The sequence below is a fragment of the Mauremys mutica genome, chromosome 20 (assembly GCF_020497125.1).
Source record: "Mauremys mutica isolate MM-2020 ecotype Southern chromosome 20, ASM2049712v1, whole genome shotgun sequence".
Classification (NCBI taxonomy): Eukaryota; Metazoa; Chordata; order Testudines; family Geoemydidae; genus Mauremys; species Mauremys mutica.
In genome coordinates this window covers 2,669,647-2,689,202 of record NC_059091.1, presented here as the reverse complement: position 1 = coordinate 2,689,202, position 19,556 = coordinate 2,669,647, and the positions used below count along the sequence as shown (strand labels likewise).

General features: G+C 65.5%; 1 protein-coding gene across 9 annotated transcripts in view; it reads left to right on the top strand.

Annotated features, from left to right (window-relative positions):
• LOC123353959 (inositol polyphosphate 1-phosphatase-like) overlaps positions 1-14,951 on the top strand; it is a 51,176-nt gene extending 36,225 nt beyond the window's left edge. For 5 of the 9 annotated variants that reach the window (XM_044995513.1, XM_044995512.1, XM_044995517.1 and 2 more), the window contains 5 exons: positions 12,207-12,424; positions 12,643-12,703; positions 12,884-13,084; positions 13,427-13,601; positions 14,120-14,949. In XM_044995513.1, the coding sequence (XP_044851448.1) occupies positions 12,221-12,424; positions 12,643-12,703; positions 12,884-13,084; positions 13,427-13,601; positions 14,120-14,609 (1,131 nt within the window). In that variant the 5' untranslated portion in view covers positions 12,207-12,220 and the 3' untranslated portion in view covers positions 14,610-14,949. Of the gene's footprint in view, positions 1-4,620; positions 4,644-9,149; positions 9,277-9,469; positions 9,909-12,206; positions 12,425-12,642; positions 12,704-12,883; positions 13,085-13,426; positions 13,602-14,119 lie in introns of those variants that run through there. The other 4 variants (XM_044995514.1, XM_044995510.1, XM_044995509.1 and 1 more) reach the window with 4 other exon arrangements.
• The last annotated feature ends 4,605 nt before the right edge of the window (positions 14,952-19,556 follow it).

The window sequence follows — 19,556 nt, the reverse complement described above, 5'->3', positions numbered from 1 at the left end:
CCCCTCCTCGAGAGGTGAGCGCCATCTCTGCCTAGCAGTCCTTCCTCGAATAGCATCCTGTGGGTGAGGAAGCCAAAGCCCTCCCGGCGACACCATCTTCGCAGCCAGACATTCACCTCCACGATGCACCTGTCTCTGCCCGGGACCCTACCTTTGACAGGAAGAATTGAAGAGAATACCCCCTGCGCTCCAAACTCCTTCACCCGCACTCCCAGAGCCCTGCAGTCACTCTTGATCCGCTCAGTGTCACACCTCGCAGTATCATTTGTGCCCACATGGCTGAGTAGCATGGGGTAGTAGTCAGAGGGCTGGATAATCCTCGACAATCCCTCCGTAACGTCTCGGATACGGGCCCCCGGCAGGCAGCAAACTTCCTGAGATGAACTGTCAGGGCGACAGATGGCGCCTCCGTCCCCCTCAGCAGAGAGTCTCTGACCACCACTACCCTACGTTTCCTATTCGCAGTGGTGGCAGCAGAGCTCCCAGCCCTAGGGGTACAAGGCTTCTCCTCCTCTACTGTAGGGGGTGATTCCTCCTCTCCTGTATCAAGAAGAGCATAACGGTTTCCTATTACCACGGCGGGAGGGTTCGGAGCAGGGGTGGAGCACTGCCCGCTGCCAGAAGTAACCAGCTTCCAGTGTCCACCCTGAGCCATCTCCTCCTCCACCGGTGGTGTGTCAGCAGTCCTGTGTACTGGGACAGCTACCTCAACTGTCTCCACATGGACACTGTCCAGGAATCGCTCCTGGATTCGGATGCTCCTCAGCCTAACCACCTCCTCCTGTAGCTCTGCCACCTGCTGCCTGAGAGACTCCACCAGCAGGCACCTTTCACATTGGATCCCTGCCCCCACCCCCCAGCCTGGATGTCAGTAAGTGGGAATTGCAAATCACAGTCTCTGCAAAACCACACCAGGCTCTGGGTAGAAGATCCATGCTCAGGCGCTCAGTCTGGCTACAGGTGCAGGCGGAGGAAACAGAAGCGGTGCCGGCACAGGTGTTGTGGGTCTTCCTAACCATCGTAAGCCTCCCTCTGTCAATCTCCCTCTCAAAGTCCCCTGTCTGTAGCCCCCTGGTCACTCTGCCTCTGGCTTTTAAAGCCTGCGTGCCTAGGTCAGTCCCGCCCCCTCGTGGGTCACACTGGGGAAGGGCCAATCAAAGGCAATGAAGGGAACAGGGTCAGGCACTCAGTCCCGACTGCCACAGCAGCTGTAACTGAAACTGACGTCATCTGAAATCAGAATCAAAATTCAAACAGTCGAGCAAACTCACTCACACCAACAGCTAGTGCTCTCACTCTCACCTGGTACCTGTCCGGCAGCGGGGTCTCCTGCTCTCCCCTCAAATGCCCTGGCTAGATAGATAGATAGATAGATGGGGGAGTGTCTGGGGATAGATAGGTAGATAGATAAGGGTGTGGGGATACATAGATGGGGTGGATGGGGATAGATAGATTAGATAGATGATAGAAGGGGTGCATGGGGATGGATGGATGGATGGATGGATGGGGGGTGTATGGGGATGGATGGATGGGGGGCATATGGGGATGGATAGATGGATGGATGGGGGGTGTATGGGGATGGATGGTGGGTGTATGGGGATGGATGGATGGATGGGGGTGTATGTGGATGGATGGATGGATGAGGGGTGTATGGGGATGGATGGATGGGTGGGGGTGTATGGGGATGGATGGATGGATAGATAGATAGAAGGGGTGCATGGGGATGGATGGATGGGGGGTGTATGGGGATGGATGGATGGGGGGCATATGGGGATGGATAGATGGATGGATGGGGGGTGTATGGGGATGGATGGATGGATGGATGGGGGTGTATGGGGATGGATGGATGGATGGATGGGGGTGTATGGGGATGGATGGATGGATAGATGGATGGATGAGGGGTGTATGGGGATGGATGGATGGATGGGTGGGGGTGTATGGGGATGGATGGATGGGGGGCATATGGGGATGGATAGATGGATGGATGGGGAGTGTATGGGGATGGATGGATGGATGGGGGTGTATGGGGATGGATGGATGGATGGATGGGGGTGTATGGGGATGGATGGATGGATAGATGGATGGATGAGGGGTGTATGGGGATGGATGGATGGATGGGTGGGGGTGTATGGGGATGGATGGATGGGGGAATAGGGGGATGGAGAGATGGAGGGAGGGGGGGTGTATGGGGATGGATGGATGGATGGGGGTGTATGGGGATGGATGGATGGATGGATGGGGGTGTATGGGGATGGATGGATGGATAGATGGATGGATGAGGGGTGTATGGGGATGGATGGATGGATGGGTGGGGGTGTATGGGGATGGATGGATGGGGGCATATGGGGATGGATAGATGGATGGGGGTGTATGGGGATGGATGGATGGATGGATGGGGGTGTATGGGGATGGATGGATGGATGGATGGGGGTGTATGGGGATGGATGGATGGATGGATGAGGGGTGTATGGGGATGGATGGATGGATGGATGGGTGGGGGTGTATGGGGATGGATGGATGGATGGGTGGGGGTGTATGGGGATGGATGGATGGATGGATGGGGGTGTATGGGGATGGATGGATGGATGGATGGGGGTGTATGGGGATGGATGGATGGATGGATGGATGGGGGTGTATGGGGATGGATGGATGGATGGATGGGGGTGTATGGGGATGGATGGATGGATGAGGGGTGTATGGGGATGGATGGATGGATGGATGGGTGGGGGTGTATGGGGATGGATGGATGGATAGATGGATGGATGGGGGTGTATGGGGATGGATGGATGGATGGGTGGGGGTGTATGGGGATGGATGGATGGATAGATAGAAGGGGTGCATGGGGATGGATGGATGGGGTGTATGGGGATAGATAGAAGGGGTGCATGGGGATAGATAGCTGGATGGATGGATAGATCGACAGATAGATTAGACCAGCTGACATGCTGAACTGTATTCTCTCTCTTAGACATTGCCAACTAGCCTGGAGATGGGCACCCAGAGCAGCACTGGCCAAGGATGGATTATTTGACCCCAATAGCTCTTGTCGAGCTCTAACCTCTGGAAATCTCGTGTAACACCACCCAGCTCCCCCGCGTCCCCGGTGCTGCACCCGTGGCCCCGCCTTGGCAAGGAACCTGCAGGCTGGGGCAGATGCAGAGACTTAGGTGTGCTCAGGGGCTTGAGAAATGAGGACCCCACACAAGCCAGTCCCACCAGCCTCGTCCCTGGGGGTCTTTGGGAGCCAGGGGTGTGCCAGGCAGGGCGGGACCTTGGTGCAGCATTAGTGGACCCGGCTGCAGCAAGGCAGCTGCTGGATGGCCACCAGGAGCCGCGTGCAGTGGCCAGATGGACACAGGCCGCAGCGGCTGGAGGCCACGAGCGGGACTGTGGGGCAGGGGAGGGCAGCAGGGGAAGGGAAGGGCTGGGATCAGCGGCTGCATGCAGGGGCCTGAGAACTGGACGTGGCGAAAGTGGGAACAGGCTCTGCACGGACCGGCCTCCCCCAGCAGCAGCCCAGTTCCCTGTGCAAGGCGGGGGCCAGAGGCTCCAAGGCAAAGTCAGGCTTGACGTAAGGTGCAGGTCTTTCCAGTGCCGGGCTGGGGCAGGTTCTCCCGCACTCGGAGGCGGCTCCTTGAGACACGCGGTGGCTTGGCCAGCGCCATGGGGATGCAGGAATCACTGGCTCTGTCCTGAGGCTTTGGGCCTAGTCTGGGGCTCCAATGGGCAGGTCCCTGCGCCTTGGTGTGCCTCAGTTTCCCACCGGTAGGATGGAAATGGAGCTGCTGCCTCTCTCACAGGGGGGCGGCGAGGCTAAAGGAGGCCATGCCCGTGAGCGACCCCAAGCCCTGATGTGTGAGCACGACTCTCCCTGGCGGAATTAGCTGAACCCTCCAGAAGGGGAAAGGGAAGAGGCAGGTTTCGAGCTAGGTCTGGACTTGCAGGTGCCCTACAATGTTCCTGGTGGCCCCAGCCAGTCCTGGAGCGACAGGCTGCTGGGGCTGTTTATTAGCCAACCGCCTCGACTCCTGGGCCAGATTGTCACGGACTCAGCACCTCTTTGGTTCCGTTCTTCTCTCCAGCTGGCCGGAAGCTTTGCTTTATGCCTGGAGCTTTTTCCTGTTTGACGCCACCCTTGAAGGCGGGGTGATCGCAGCTTGGAGGTGGGCCTGCCTCCAGCACCGTCTCTGCCATCCCAACTCTCCGTGGGATTCTCCAGCGGGAGAAAAGTGAACCCCAGGCCGTGACTGGGGAACCTGGATGTGGGAGAGAGCGTGGGAAAGCAGAGATGCAGGGCTGGGATCACTGGCGAGGTGTATGACTCTGTCCGCTCCTCCCCAGCCTCAGGTGCAAGGAGAAAGTAATTTAAAAAATCCTTGACTGGTTTGGAACTTGTGTGTATGGCTGAGCCATCAGGGCCTGGGGGATCCGGGCTCCTGGGTTCTCGCCTGTGCTTTACCGCGGACTTGCAGGGAATTATCACTCACAGCGTGGGACACGTTACAGAGAAGAGGGACCATCCTGCCCTGAGGCAGGTGCAGTTTCAGTGAGACGTGGCCTTGGGGGTGCGGTGGAGGAAGGGCCAGACGCCCTTATTCAGTATTTGCCTGTGAAAGGGCTGGTTCCAGTTCTGTGCGTGTCAGGTCAGTTTCTTTATCTGTTAGCAAAGTCCCAGTCGGATTCTTGTTGGTTTTGGTTTGGGGTTTTGGGCTGAGTTTTCGTTTCAGGTCCGTTCTTCTGAAAGACGATTACTTGTGCGCTGTGTCCTGCAGGCTGCGTCTTGCTGCGCCGGGGTGTCCGTGAGGGCAGGCGTTGTAGCTACAGCCTGGGGCTCGTGCTGCAGAGATGGGGAAATAACAATCAATGAATGAAAGGGTTTGTTTTAATGCCTGCCTCTTTGGAGGGGAGCCCCCACCCCAGAGAACATGGTTGCTCTAACCATTGCTCCATGCAGCCCACAGAGAGAGAACTCACCTGGACGCCCTCAAACTGCAGCCGTCCCTGGGTGTCGTTAAACCCGCTAGCTGCCCCTGGCATGTTTCCTCAGTGTAAAGGGTCGTCCCTCATGCCCTGGCCAAAGGGATTTACATTTTGCCTTCCCCTGCCGCAGTTACAGCTGGGCATGGAATCTCCTGGCGCAGGGGGTCAGGCCTGGGAGGTGCTGTGCTTCCAGCGGGCGTGCTCTGCACCAGAGGTGGCTGCACTTCAGCAGCAGGGCGAAGAGATGTTGTGGATTCAGGCCGCAATCCTGCCAGCGCTGCAGATTGTGCCTAAAGCTACGCATGGGCTGCAGCGTTTGTAGGGCCAGGAGCATCCGTTGGTCGCATCATGTCACCAAGCAACTGAATCGGAGCCGAAAAGGCCAGAGAACCGGCCCCACTGGGCAATGAGCCCCACGGGGAGGGCATCTTAGGAGCCTCTCACGGGGCAGGCCAGGCACTGAGAAAGGCTGGGAACTGGTGTTGCCTGCCCAGCCCGTTGCAGCCACCGATGCAACTCCTGTGCCATAGGCGTGAGACGCAGGAAGACAGGCCTGACGGAAATCAGCCCTGAATCCACCAGGGGGAGGCGCTGCAGGGCTCATCTCACCCAGCCCAGCTCCCCAGGCCCCCCCCCCCCCCCCGGGAAAGCCGTACAGCTCCACATGCATCCTCCCCCCCCCCCCGCTTGTAGCTAGCTGTGGCTGCTGCTGAGCTGGGTGCAGGGCTCTGGTCTTTGGGGGGGTCCCGGGGAGGGAGTTTATTCATGCCAGCTCCAGGGGGTGGCAGTGAAGCGGGGGAGGGGTGCATGGCAGCTGATTGTCTGCACGTGCAGTGGGATTGGTTTCACTAAAGTGGGGGAGTTTGCAATTGGATTTAGTGCAAACTAGGGGGGGGAATAGTCCAACCCAGCCCTTCCAGGCCTATGGCTGCGCCCCCCAAAATCATGAGAGTGGCATAAAAATGAGTTTTTCAAAAATATTAATGAATGTGGGTTTCTCTCTATTCCCCCCTTCTGGTTTCTGAGCGTTTAGGTTTCTACTCAGGTTCCGTGTCCAGTTTTTCTCTGCAGTCAAGGGAGCTAGTGACTGGTTGGTTCTGTTGGATGAAAAGGGAAACTCTCCTGTAAGAACGTGACTCTGAGAGCTGGGCCTGTGCGTAATAATCACCGAGTAGCCCCCAGCAATTACCCAGCACTTCTCACAGTGTCACAAAGTGCGTTACAGAGCAGGGCAGTGTCCACGGCCCCATTTTACAGATGGAGACACTGAGGCACTGAGCAGAGCAGTGACTTGTCCAAGAGCATTCGGCAGGCCAGAGTGTCCGTTAACAGCTGGACGGGGGGGGGGGGCGTGGTGCCTGGGAATGCAATAGCTTACACCCATTTGGTTTCTGAATGTAGATGCTAGTTCTGGGGGGCAGGGGGTGCGCACGTGTGTTGGGAAAACCCCAGATCTGAGGGGGAGGAGTTTGTTACTGTCTTTTCCGTGACTGGGATTTGCCACTGGGGCAGTGGGGCCACTGCGAATTCCAGTGACGCCTCAGGCACCTGTTCTACTTTGTTTTCCTACTTAAACTTTTGTTTTAAAATCCCATGCAATGAGCTCAAATGCAGGCGCCGGCCCACGGCGTTACAAAATGTCCATCACAGACTCCTAGAAGATCAGGGCTGGAAGGGGCCTCAGGAGGTATCTAGTCCAACCCCCTGCTCAAAGTAGGACCAACGTCCGCAGCTGAGTGACTGTGACTTCTTATTCTCCTTGCATTGCGGTGCTACCTAGGGGCTCCAGGCCTGGCCCGGGCACCCGGTGCGCCAGGTGCTGTACAAACGCAGAACCAGAAACCGGTCCCTGACCCAGACAGCTCCCAAGCCGAGCACTGCGCCGGGGGCATGAGCACGGGGCTCTGGGCCGCTTCCGAAGCATGAGGACCCAGGAGCACAACGAAGCGTTTCCAAAGCAGCTGAGGGGTTGTTGGTGCCGGGGTGTTTCAGCGGGTGCCCCAGAGCCCTGGAACCTGGGCACCCGGGTCCTTGTGCTCTGCAGAGAAACGTGCGCGGTCACTGAGTGCTCCGGCCCATCGCACTGCCGGGCGGGGGCGGGTCTTTTAGCGCCTGCTGTGGCCTGGGTGCACTCAGGGTCGGTTCAGCTTGGGCTGCTGGGGGCCAGAATAGCTCCCCAGTTCTTAACCAACCAGAACACCCCCCCCCTGGCTCTAGAGCAGGGTTCAGAGCACCACCTAGTGGAGGCGGGGCGTGCAGCACCCTGGCGTCCTGCGGCTGGAGTGCGCAGAACCAGGCGGGGAGCTAATGGCCCGGCCCGGCCCAGCCCAGCCCAGCCCCGGGGTGTGTGTGTGTGCGGGGGGGTGTAAAGCCATTTCCTCACGGGATACAAAGAGACAGTGAGATGCCTTAGCAGAGCTGGATGTGCAGGGAGCCCAGGGCTGGGCTGACAGGGGGCTGCGGGTCGGGAGTGAGGGGCACCGGCAGCGCTGGGTGGGGGGAGCCCATAGCAGGGGCTGCGGGTTGGGAGTGAGGGGCACCGGCAGCGCTGGGTGGGGGGAGCCCATAGCAGGGGCTGCGGGTTGGGAGTGAGGGGCACCGGCAGCGCTGGGTGGGGGGAGCCCATAGCAGGGGCTGCGGGTTGGGAGTGAGGGGCACCGGCAGCGCTGGGTGGGGGGAGCCCATAGCAGGGGCTGCGGGTTGGGAGTGAGGGGCACCGGCAGCGCTGGGTGGGGGGAGCCCATAGCAGGGGCTGCGGGTTGGGAGTGAGGGGCACCGGCAGCGCTGGGTGGGGGGAGCCCATAGCAGGGGCTGCGGGTTGGGAGTGAGGGGCACCGGCAGCGCTGGGTGGGGGGAGCCCATAGCAGGGGCTGCGGGTCGGGAGTGAGGGGCACTGGCAGCGCTGGGCGGGGGGAGCCCATAGCAGGGGCTGCAGGTTGGGAGTGAGGGGCACCGGCAGCGCTGGGTGGGGGGAGCCCATAGCAGGGGCTGCGGGTTGGGAGTGAGGGGCACCGGCCTCGCTGGGCGGGGGGAGCCCATAGCAGGGGCTGCGGGTTGGGAGTGAGGGGCACCGGCAGCGCTGGGCGGGGGGAGCCCATAGCAGGGGCTGCGGGTTGGGAGTGAGGGGCACCAGCAGCACTGGGCCAGGGGAGCCCATAGCAGGGGCTGCGGGTCGGGATCATGGTACCCTGGCACAATGGAGTGAAGGCAGCGAGTGTGGTTCCCTCCCTGGCTGTGGCTGGCTCCCCCTCCCCTTGTTTCCCCGGCAGCCCCACACCAGCCCACCCCCACAGCCAGGGGCTCGCAGGGCCCCGGCCCTCAAAGGAAGGGGCGTTCCAGAGCCATTGGCCATCACGGGGCGAGGATAAAACACAACGCAGCATAAACCCCTGGGCCCGGGGAACTGCTCCTTCACTGGGGCTGGGCCCTGCGGCCCCGCGGCCCAGCCCTGGCCCCTGGGCCCCGAAGGCAGCTCCTGTGACACCGTTTCTGGCCTCAGCTCCCTTCCCTCGAGTGCTGCTGGACACGGCTCCAGGGGCCTGATCCCCCCACGCCCAGGGATCCTGGGCAGGAAGGGAGCAGGCCCCAGAGCTAGGTTGGGCCTCCCCTGCCTGTCTGGGGGCAGAGGGAGGGTCTTTCTGGGGGGGCTCCGAGTCTTTGGGGGCAGCTTAGAATGTACATGGGGTGGGCGGTGCCATTTAGTCTGATAAAGGAAGGAAGGGCTAGTGGTTAGAGGGGGTGGGGGTCAGGACTCCTGGGTTCTCTCCCTGGCTCTGGGAGGGGAGTGGGGGCTAGTGGTTAGAGGGGGTGGGGGTCAGGACTCCTGGGTTCTCTCCCTGGCTCTGGGAGGGGAGTGGGGGCTAGTGGTTAGAGGGGGTGGGGGTCAGGACTCCTGGGTTCTCTCCCTGGCTCTGGGAGGGAAGTGGGGGCTAGTGGTTGGGGGGGGGGGTATGGGAGCCAGGACTCCTGGGTTCCATCCCCAGCTATGCCAGCCTTGCTGTGTGGCCAGGCTGAAGTCTCCCCCCCTGCCTCAGTTTCCCCTGTTGAGCAGGGCGGTGGCGGTCCCGGGGTCCCGTTCGTGAATGTGTGTAAAGTGCCAGGTGTCAGAATGATTTGAAAGCGGGAAAATCAGTTCTTCCTTTACTGACCTGTCAGGACCTGAGTTCAGAGCTCGCTGTTTCACTATGGCAACGGCTGATGACATCACCAAGGCCAGAGAGTGGGCCCGGTTCTGCCGTGCTGATGTCACCAGCGGTTGCCTGGGAAACCCAGAACCCGAAGTTCGGGTCGTGGCAGGTTAGAAACAGAGACCTACCGGGCGGGCCCGATCCGGGCCCAACTCTGCCCCGCTCCCGGCCCCGACCGCCCAGGGCCCCGGGGAGGGTCGGGTCGGGACCCCCGCGAATGGGGCGGGGGAGAAGGGGGGGGCAGGAGCCAGGACTCCTGGGTTCTATTCCCAGCTCTGGCGGGGGGCGAGGGGGACCCGGACTCCTGGGTTCTGTTCCCGGCCCTGGCAAGGGGGCGGGGTCCCTGGGAGGGAGGCGGACTCCGGACTCCTGGGTTCTATTCCTGGCTCTGCGCTGATTGGCCGGACCCCCCCTCCCCGTGCCTCGATTTCCCTGGCGATAACCGCTGTGACTAGCTGGGGGAGGGTCCGATCCACACCCGGGCACTCCCGACCTCGACGCCCAAGCACCTGGCGGGGGTGTGGGGCAGCCCGGCCCCGAAGGGGTTAACCCCGCGGCGTCACATGGCCGGGCGGGGACCCGCCCCTCGCGGGGGTGTCGGGACGATCCCACCCGTGATCCGTCAGCGCCCGCGAGCGGCCGCAGCATCCCTGAACCCGGCGGGTACGGGGGGGGCCGGGGCTCGGGGTCCCTGCCTGGGGGAGCTGCCCGATGCTGCACTCGAGGGGGGCCTGGCTTTAGGTGGGGGGAGCTGACAGGCGGGGGGCGCAGGTCACGGGGGGGAGCTGACAGGCGGGGGGCGCAGGTCACGGGGGGTGCAGGCTGGGGAGCTGCAGGCTGGGGGGCAGGTCACAGGCTGGGGGGGGGGCCCGCTACCGCCTCTGCCATTTGGCTCGGCTCCGGCCTGGGATGCTGTTCGGCACTGAAGGGGTTAATGTGGGGCCCCCTGGTTCGGGCGGGGTCGCCTCTGCAGGGGAGGGGTCGGGGTCTCTGTGGGGCCCGGGCCAGGGAGCTGGATGTGCTGCTGGCCCGGTATGGCCCGGGGGGAGGGGGCTGCACCCCCTGGGGAGCCCAGGGCTCTGATGGGGCAGGCCCATGGCACCGGCGGGTGAGGGTCTCCCAGCCGAGGCCTGGCAGGCTGCCCCCCTGCCAGTGCTGCCCCCCACCAGCCGGCCTCGCCCCTCCAAGCCAGCGAGGGGGGGCTGGCAACAGGAGGGGCCGAGGGAATTGCCCCAGTCTCCTTCCCCTCCCCCACGTGCTGCCAGCTTGGCCCAGTGCTCTGCCATGGGACCAAAGGCAGCATCCCCCAGAAGGAACCTTTGCCTGGGGGAGTGGGCCGGGCCGGAGCCCCCGTGGGTCGCTCCACGGCCCCAGGCCAGAGTCCCCGTGGGTCGCTTCACGGTCCCGGGCCGGGCCGGAGCCCCCGTGGGTCGCTCCACGGCCCCAGGCCAGAGTCCCCGTGGGTCGCTCCACGGCCCCAGGCCAGAGTCCCCGTGGGTCGCTTCACGGTCCCGGGCCGGGCCGGAGCCCCCGTGGGTCGCTCCACGGCCCCAGGCCGGAGTCCCCGTGGGTCGCTCCACGGCCCCAGGCCGGAGTCCCCGTGGGTCGCTTCACGGCCCCGGGCCGGAGTCCCCGTGGGTCGCTCCACGGCCCCGGGCCAGAGTCCCCGTGGGTCGCTCCACGGCCCCGGGCCAGAGTCCCCGTGGGTCGCTCCACGGCCCCGGGCCAGAGTCCCCGTGGGTCGCTCCACGGCCCCGGGCCAGAGTCCCCGTGGGTCGCTCCACGGCCCCGGGCCAGAGTCCCCGTGGGTCGCTCCACGGCCCCGGGCCAGAGTCCCCGTGGGTCGCTTCACGGCCCCGGGCCAGAGTCCCCGTGGGTCGCTCCACGGCCCCGGGCCAGAGTCCCTGTGGGTCGCTCCACGGCCCCGGGCCAGAGTCCCCGTGGCGTTCCCCTGCCCTCTGGTACTCAGCCTGGCCTGGCCTGGCCTCTGTCACATCTCGTAGCAGTTTGGGTTAATTTTGGCATGTGCCTCTCACAGAAACCTTTGGCGCTGGGGTGAGCCCTGCCCCACCTGGCAGGTGGCTCCCCGTCTCCGAGCCCCTCCCTGGGCTCCTGGGGCCTGCAATTAGTGCCTGCTGCTTTAGACCCAGCTAAGCCCTTGGGCACCGTGATGCCAGGTGGGGGTCCTGGCCCCTCTGCAGCCCCTTGAGAGCTGGAGACAAGTCTCATCTCTCCCCATTTCGGAGGGGAAACTGAGGCCTGGAGACAGGACTTGTCCAAAGTCGTGCAGTGGGTCGGGCACGGAACTGGCTCGTAGCCCTTCGCTGTCCTGCTAGCCCTGCTTCCCTTCCCCATGCGCCTGGGAGCCCCACCCCCAGGGCCGCCCAGAGGATTCCGGGGACCCGGGGTCTTCGGCGGCGGGGGGCCCTTCCGTTCCGGGACCCGCCGCCGAAGTGCCCCGAAGACCCGCGGCGGGCCCCCCCGCCGCCGAATTACCACCGAAGCCGGACCCGCCGCCGAAGCGCAGCCCGGTCTTCGGCGGTAATTCGGCGGGGGGGGGGGGCCCCCGCCGCGGGTCTTCGGGGCACTTCGGCGGCGGGTCCCGGAACGGAAGGGCCCCCCGCCGCCGAATTACCGCCAAAGACCGAGCTGAACTTCGGCGGCGGGTCCCGCTTCAGCGGTAATTCGCCGGCGGGGGGTTGTTCCGCCCCGGAGCGGAAGGACCCCCCCCCCCCCGCTGGCGAAGACCGGGAGCGACGAAGCTCCTGTGCCCGGCCCCGCAAGAGTTTTCCGGGCCCCCCGGAGCGAGTGAGGGACCCCGCTCCAGGGGCCCCGAAAAACTCTGGTGGGGGCCCCTGTGGGGCTTGGGGCCTGGGGCAAATTGCCCCTCTTGCCCCCCCCGGGCGGCCCTGCCCACCCCCCATCCCGCCCTCTAACCGCTGCACTTTCCTTTGCCCCGTCTGGTGGGCTGTGGTCTCTCCTGGCCTGTGGGGAGGTGTAGGGGGATCCGGGGTGCCATCTATCCCTGCCTCCTTCCAGAGCCCCGCTCCACCATGGCGGCCCTGCTGAAGAGCCTGGTGGGGGCGTCGGAGAAGTCGGCCCGCATCGCCCAGCTGTGCCGCCAGGAGGAGGCGCTCTTCCAGCTGCTCATCGAGGAGAAGACGGGCACCGACAAGAACAAGAAGTTTGTGCAGGATTTCAAGACGCTGGCGGACGTGCTCATCCAGGAGGTCATAAAGCACGACGTGGGCAAGGAGGTACCCGTGGGCATCCAGGGGGTGGAGATGGTGCTCAGGCAGGAGCAGGGGGTGCCCCTTGGGGGCATGGGGAGGGCATCTTAGCCCCGAGGCAAGGAGCTGCCTAGGACACCCCCCTCCAGGATCCCCTCACCCCTAGACCAAGGGAGATGGAGGAGTCTCAGGGGCCTGAGCCAAGGCGTTCCTGCTGCCTGAGCCCCCCTCCCCGTCTCTTTCAGTTCCCGGAGCTGCACGGACACATCTGCGGGGAGGAGTCGAACCAGTTTGAGAACAGCCTGGGTGAGTGACTCTGCGGCGTGGGCACGGGCCGGGGTGGGGTCCCTGGTCTCCCGCACGGCCTGTCCCTGCTCGTGCTGGGGGTCTGAGCTGGTCCTGTATTGGGGTGGGGGAGCCCCCCCACTTCACGCTGTACTGGGGGCCCCTGAGCCTGCCCTGTCTGGCTAAGCCGTCTGCCCGCAGGAGAGACCCTGGAGGTGCAGGTGTGTGCGACCCAGCAGGACACGGCCTCGCTGCTCTTTACAATCCTGGACCGGAACCGGCCGGCGGCCGAGCTGCTGGCAGCGGCCATCCACCAGGAGGTGGTGCTGCAGGACCCGGCGCTGGACGCTGTGGCGCTGGCAATCCCCCCGGAGAGACTGGCCATCTGGATCGACCCCATCGGTAAGGCGGGTCCCTCGCTGCCATCCCCCAGCACGACACCAGGGGGCGCCGGGAGCAGCTGACCAACTGCGCCCCCTACTGGGGTGTCCTGGGGCTGGGAAAAGGTGCTGACCCATGGCCCCACCCCGAGGTGGCTCCTCCCTGCCCGGGAGGGACCCCACATCCCCGGCTCTAGGGCTGAGACCCCCAGTTAGCGCCAGTCATGCTGAGGCCCAGAGAACTTGTTGCCCGGTGGCCCGCAAGGCGAGGACAAAGGGAGCCACGTGGCTTAGGCTGGGGGGCTTCGCGCTCTGGCCCAGGCGGGGCTCAGGGCCTGATTCTGACGCCGCCTCTCTCCGGCAGACTCCACCAATCAGTACATCCGCGGCCAGGCCAGTGTGGCACCCATCGGTGGCATCTGCCCGTCCGGGCTGCGCTCGGCGCTGGTGCTGATCGGGGCGTATGACCGCAGCTCGGGGGACCCGGTCCTGGGGGTCATCAACGAGCCGTTCTTCCGGGAGGATCCCCTCACCCACAGGTACCTGCCCCGCATCTCCCCTGGCACGTCCTGGCGCTGCCCCTGGCCTAGGGGGTCTGCCGGCGCCCCAGCAGCTGGACCTTGCTGGGGAACCCTTGGCCTGCACCAACCACACCCTTCCCCCAGGGACTGGGGCAGAGAGAAGGAGGTCGGGGGGGTTGCTTTGCCAGTGGCTGCTGGCTCTGAGGCTCCTGGTTACCTCTGATCAGCTTCAGTTCATGGCAGGGACCCCCCACAGGGTGTCCCCCAGTCCCGACCCGCAGCCCCCTCCGAGCCCAGCCCTGGGTTCTGCACCCCCCAGCTCGGCTAGTGCCCCTCACTCCCGACCCGCAGCCCCCTCCGAGCCCAGCCCTGGGTTCTGCACCCCCCAGCTCGGCTAGTGCCCCTCACTCCCGACCCGCAGCCCCCTCCGAGCCCAGCCCTGGGCTCCCCACTCCCACAGCCCCGAGCTCCTCTCCTGAGCGGCTGCCGTCAGCGTCGCAGCTGGTGCTGTCTCCGCTGTGTTCTCCTGTGCGCAGGTGGCAGGGTGTCTATCACTGGGGCATCTCGTACCAGGGCACCAGCCTGTCCTCGCTGCGCCGGCCCCCGCTGCGCCCCGAGCCCTCCGTCGTCCTGAGCAGCAGCGAGACGCCGGCGATCCAGCGGGCACTGAGGCCGCTGTACGGGGAGCGGCTGCGCTTCGCCTCAGGCGCCGGCTACAAGATGCTGTGTGTGATCCTGGGGCTGGCCGAGGCCTACGTCCTCTCGGAGGGCAGCACCTTCAAGTGGGACTCGTGCGCCCCCCACGCCATCCTGCGGGCCCTGGGCGGAGGGATGGTGGACCTGGAGGCTGCCCTGCAGGCCTGGCGCGCTGGCCAGCGGGGGGCGCTGCCGGAGCTGACCTACCACCAGCCTGCGGGGGGCGCCGTGGGGGCCGAGCGCTGGGCCAACCGAGGAGGCCTGGTGGCCTTCATGCACCGGGAACACCTGGAGGTGGTGGTGGCCACGCTGGCCACTGCTGCCCTGTGACCCGCAGGGCACTGCCTGGGGGGCAGGGGGAGCCTGGCCCCGCCCAGCTCCATGTATGGGGTTGGGGGCAGGCTGGCACCAAGGAAGCAAAGGGGGGAGGTTGGAGGGGGCAGGGGGCTGCAGGCGGCCACTGCTCCCATCGGGTGCCGCAGACCTGACGCATGGGGCAAAGGCCCCAGAGAGGTGCCAACCCCCCTTCCCCTCCAGAGCCTTCCAGCCCCACCCCCCTGCTAGTGCTGCGGGTGCTGCCGGTGCTGAGCTCGCCCGTTTGGGCCAGCCTCCGCGGGGGGGCATTGCCTGGCCCCCATTAAACAGTGCGTTTCGTTTCCCGCCCTCTCGCCTTTCATTTGTTCTCCTTCCTCCCCCCGGCCAGCCCCATCTCCAGAGCCATTGCCCGGCGGGTGCTCCTGCGGCACCGGGTCACCCGGCCCTGGGGCAGAGCTGGGCGGGCTCTGGGCATGGCAGCAGCCCCCATGCTGCGCTACCAGCCGGAGCCAGCAGGGGGCAGGAGCAGCCGGAAACTTGCCCCCGCTCTGCCCAGCCAGGCAAAGCCCCCTGGAGCCGGGGGCGCTTCCCCCAGGATGAGCAGTGAGCTCGGGGGCTGGGGGCCAGGCCCTTGTCTTGCAGCTGGATGCCCCCAGCCGGGGGTGCCAGGAGCTGGATGCAGAGGTGAGCAGCGGGGGTGGGGAGAGAGGCGCAGGGAGGGGAAGGGACCTGCCCCCCGTGACCTAGTCTGGGAGCACAGAGGTAGGAACAGAACCCAGGAGTCCTGGCTCCAGCCAGCCCACGCCCTGGGCTCCCCTACCTGGCAGCGCTGAGCTGTCTCTGGGCAGGGCAGGAGGGAGGCGTTTCCGTACACCTCACCCTGCTGCTATCTAATCTGGAGTGATGGGCGGCCCCTCTCCAGGGGGTGATCCGGCCCCAGGGTGGGGCCTGGCTGGCTCCGGGGGGCTGGGAATGGGGCAGGGGCCTGTCCCCTGCAGGGGGCGCTGGCTCTGATCCCCAGGGTGGGGCTGGCTGGCTCCGGGGGGCTGGGAATGGGGCAGGGGCCTTTCCCCTCCAGGGGGCGCTGGCTCTGATCCCCAGGGTAGGGCTGGCTGGCTCCGGGGGGCTGGGAATGGGGCAGGGGCCTTTCCCCTCTAGGGGGCGCTGGCTCTGATCCCCAGGGTGGGGCTGGCTGGCTAAGGGGGGGTGGGGAATGGGGCAGGGGCCTTTCCCCTCTAGGGGGCGCTGGGTCTGATCCCCAGGGTGGGGCTGGCTGGCTCCGGGGGGCTGGGAATGGGGTAGGGGCCTTTCCCCTCCGGGGGGCGCTGGCTCTGATCCCCAGGGTGGGCCTGGCTGGCTCTGGGGGGCTGGGAATGGGGCAGGAACCTGTCCCCTCTAGGGGGCGCTGTTTCCAGGTCTAACTGCTCACCTGGGGTCATTTCTGAGCTCTGCACCCACCGTGAGCAAGTCACCAAATCGCTCTGGGCCTCAGTGCGCTGCCCTCCCTCCTGCCCGGCTGCTTCGGGGTCAGGCTCTGGGGGCAGGGGCTGGCTCCTCCTCTGTGTCGGTGCAGGGCCTGGCACAGCACCGTAGGCACCACACACTGCATGTGCTAACGTAAGGCCCCAGCTCCTCGCATGGCGTGCCCGGCCCGGGCCGCGGGCAGCGGGCAGAGTGCCCGGCCCGTGCTTGGGCAGCGGGCAGCGGGCAGAGTGCCCGGCCCGGGGGCAGCGGGCAGCGGGCAGAGTGCCCGGCCCGGGCAGCGGGCAGAGTGCCCGCCTGGGCAGCGGGCAGCAGGCAGAGTGCCCGGCCCGGGGGCAGCGGGCAGCGGGCAGAGTGCCCGGCCCGGGCAGCGGGCAGAGTGCCCGCCCGGGCAGCGGGCAGCGGGCAGCGGGCAGAGTGCCCGCCCGGGCAGCGGGCAGCGGGCAGCAGGCAGAGTGCCCGCCCGGGCAGCGGGCAGCGGGCAGCAGGCAGAGTGCCCGGCCTGGGCAGCGGGCAGCAGGCAGCAGGCAGAGTGCCCGGCCTGGGCAGCGGGCAGAGTGCCCGGTCCGGGCCGCGGGCAGCGGGCAGAGGGCCCGGCCCGTGCTTGGGCAGCGGGCAGAGGGCCCGGCCCGGGCAGCGGGCAGCGGGCAGAGTGCCTGGCCCGGCCCGGGCAGTGGGCAGCGGGCAGCAGGCAGAGTGCCCGGCCCGGGCCGCGGGCAGCAGGCAGAGTGCCTGGCCCGGCCCGGGCAGTGGGCAGCGGGCAGCAGGCAGAGTGCCTGGCCCGGGCAGCGGGCAGCAGGCAGAGTGCCCGGCCCGGGCCGCGGGCAGCAGGCAGCGGGCAGAGTGCCCGGGCAGCGGGCAGCAGGCAGCGGGCAGAGTGCCCGGCCCGGGCTGCGGGCAGAGTGCCCGGCCCGGGCCGCGGGCAGCAGGCAGAGTGCCCGGCCCGTGCTTGGGCAGCAGGCAGCAGGCAGAGTGCCCGGCCCGGGCAGCGGGCCGCAGGCAGAGTGCCCGGCACGGGCAGCGGGCAGCGGGCAGCAGGCAGAGTGCCTGGCCCGGCCCGGGCAGTGGGCAGAGTGCCCGAGGGCGCAGCCCACGCGCTCTTTGGGGGCGACTGATCTTGGGGGAGGGTCTCTCTGTAATGCCCCGATGGAGGCTATAAAACACAAGGGAGTTAGGGAGACATTTAAACCAGGGTCCTGCCCCTAAGTGTGAGCTCCCCCCCCCCCCCCCCGGGCCTGCCCCTGCAACGTGGCGATAAAGGAAGGTTTGTCCTGTCCGGGCTGACGCCAGCCCCGCACCCAGGGACTTTCCTGGGCAAAGTGAAGTCACTTTCCAAGGCAGTTCGACAACAGCCCGGCATTGTCTGCATTCCCCAGAGGGGGAAACCGAGGCACTGACCAAGCCAGCGTCCGCCCGGGGTCACGCAGCGAGGCCTGGCAGTCCCGGTTCCCAGCCCCCTGCATGAGCCCTCCCAGAACCGGGACAGAACCCAGGAGGCCTGGCTCCCCCCGCTGGCCTCCCACGGAGCTAAGCTGCTCTGGCCCAGCTGGGAGGGGCTGGGACTCCTTTACACTCTTGGGGGGCTCAGAGGCTCCCTGGAGCAGGCGATCCAGCGCCCCGGGGCCGGCGCTGTCGGCTCCTGCACCTGCCGCAGGCTGTTGTGCTCCGGCCCGCGCTATTTGCAAGGGAAATTGCTGCTTCCACGCCGAGGGAGCCGCGTTCCCTGGGAAGCTGCCCAGCCCCACAAGCTCCTTTGGAACGGGCAGCCCCCTTGCGCCCCACGCCCCGCTCAGCCCTGGGAGAATCACCTGGTCCCAGAGCAGAGCAGAGCCCCCCAGCCAGGCCAGGCAGGGCTGGATTTGATCCTCCCGGGAGGGGGCCCGTCGGTGAGGAAAAGCCTCTCTAGGGCCTGGGTGAACTATCGATGGGGGAGACGCTGTTCTACCGTCGTGCAGGGGCCGGAGAGACCCCAGGTTCGCCTCTAGGCTGCCGTGGGTGCAGATGGAGGATCCCCCTGCCCTGGGAAGGTGGGTCCAGGGGCTAATCTCTGCCCCCCCCCGCCCCCCCGTTAACAACCTGGGCCTATTTCCAACTAATTTGTCTGATTCGGCTTCCGGCTCCCAGCCCGGTCGAACCCAGCACTCAGCGCCCGGGGCGGTTCGGGTCCTGCCCCATAGGGGACTAGCTACGGCCCAGAGCAGCAGGATGCTCCTTCCCGGGGCTGGAACGGCTCCCGTCCGAGGACCACGCCAGCCTGGGGCCCTTCAGCGTAGAAAGGAGACGACTGGGGGGGCTAGGAGAGAGGGCGAGAAAATCAGGCCTGGGGGGGAGAACGTAAGAACGGCCAGACTGGGTCAGACCAAGGGTCCATCCAGCCCAGGGTCCTGGGTGCCGACAGCGGCCAGTGCCCGGGGCCCCAGAGGGAATGAACAGAACCGGGAATCACCAAGTGATCCAGCCCCCGTCGCCCATTCCCAGCTTCTGGCAAACAGAGGCCAGGGACCCCGTCCCTGCCCAGCCTGGCTAGTAGCCATCGATGGACCCCTGGCCTCTGTGAACGTCTCTAGGTCTTTTCTGAACCCTGCTATAGTCTTGGCCTTCACAACATGCCTTGGCGAGGAGTCCCACCGGTGCCTGCGGTGTGGGAAGAACCACGTCCTCATTTCTTTTAAACCTGCTGTCTTGTAATTTCATTGGGTGACTCCTGGTTCTTGTGTTAGGAGTAAATAACCCTCCCGTCTTTACTCTCTGCTCACCAGGCAGGATTGTACAGCCCTCTGCCATAGCTCCCCTTGGTCGGCACCTTTCCAAGCTGAACAGTCCCGGGCTCACGAATCTCCTCACGGGGCAGCCGGCCCAAACCCCTCGTCGTTGTTGTTGCCCTTTTCTGACCCTTTTCCAATTCCAATAGATCTTTTTTGAGACGGGGCCACCACATCTGCAGGCCGTGTTCCGGGGTGGGCGGCCCGGGGATTGATACAGAGGCAACGTGATATTTGCTCTTATCTCTCCCTGGCTGATGATTCCTGCCCTTCTGTTTGCTTTTCTGCCCAGGAGTGTTTTCAGAGCCCCGGCCAGTGAAAGGGAGGAAGTGACTAGGGAGGGGTATTTGCCATGAAGTGAACAGGCCGCAGGCTCCTACCCAGGGCAGTGTCTCCATGCAGTGCACAGTTAACCTGTGGAACTCATCGCCAGGGGATGTTGTGAAGGGCCCAGAGTATAACCTGGGTCAGTTCAGGGGCAGGGCCGGGAGCTGGGGGGGGCTCGGCCGGCTGCCCTGGTCTGGTCTCTGGCCGGGCTGCTGGGGGCCGGGGCTAGATGGACCCTGGCTGAGCCAGGGGCCCTGGAGCTGCGGGAAGTTGCTGTTTGTTCCTGGGGGAGTTCTCAGGTCACGCGGGGCTGTGGGGCGCTTTCCAAGGGACAAAGTCAAACCCCAGCCACGGGTGGGGGGCTGAGCGGCCCCCCCACCCCGAGACGCCA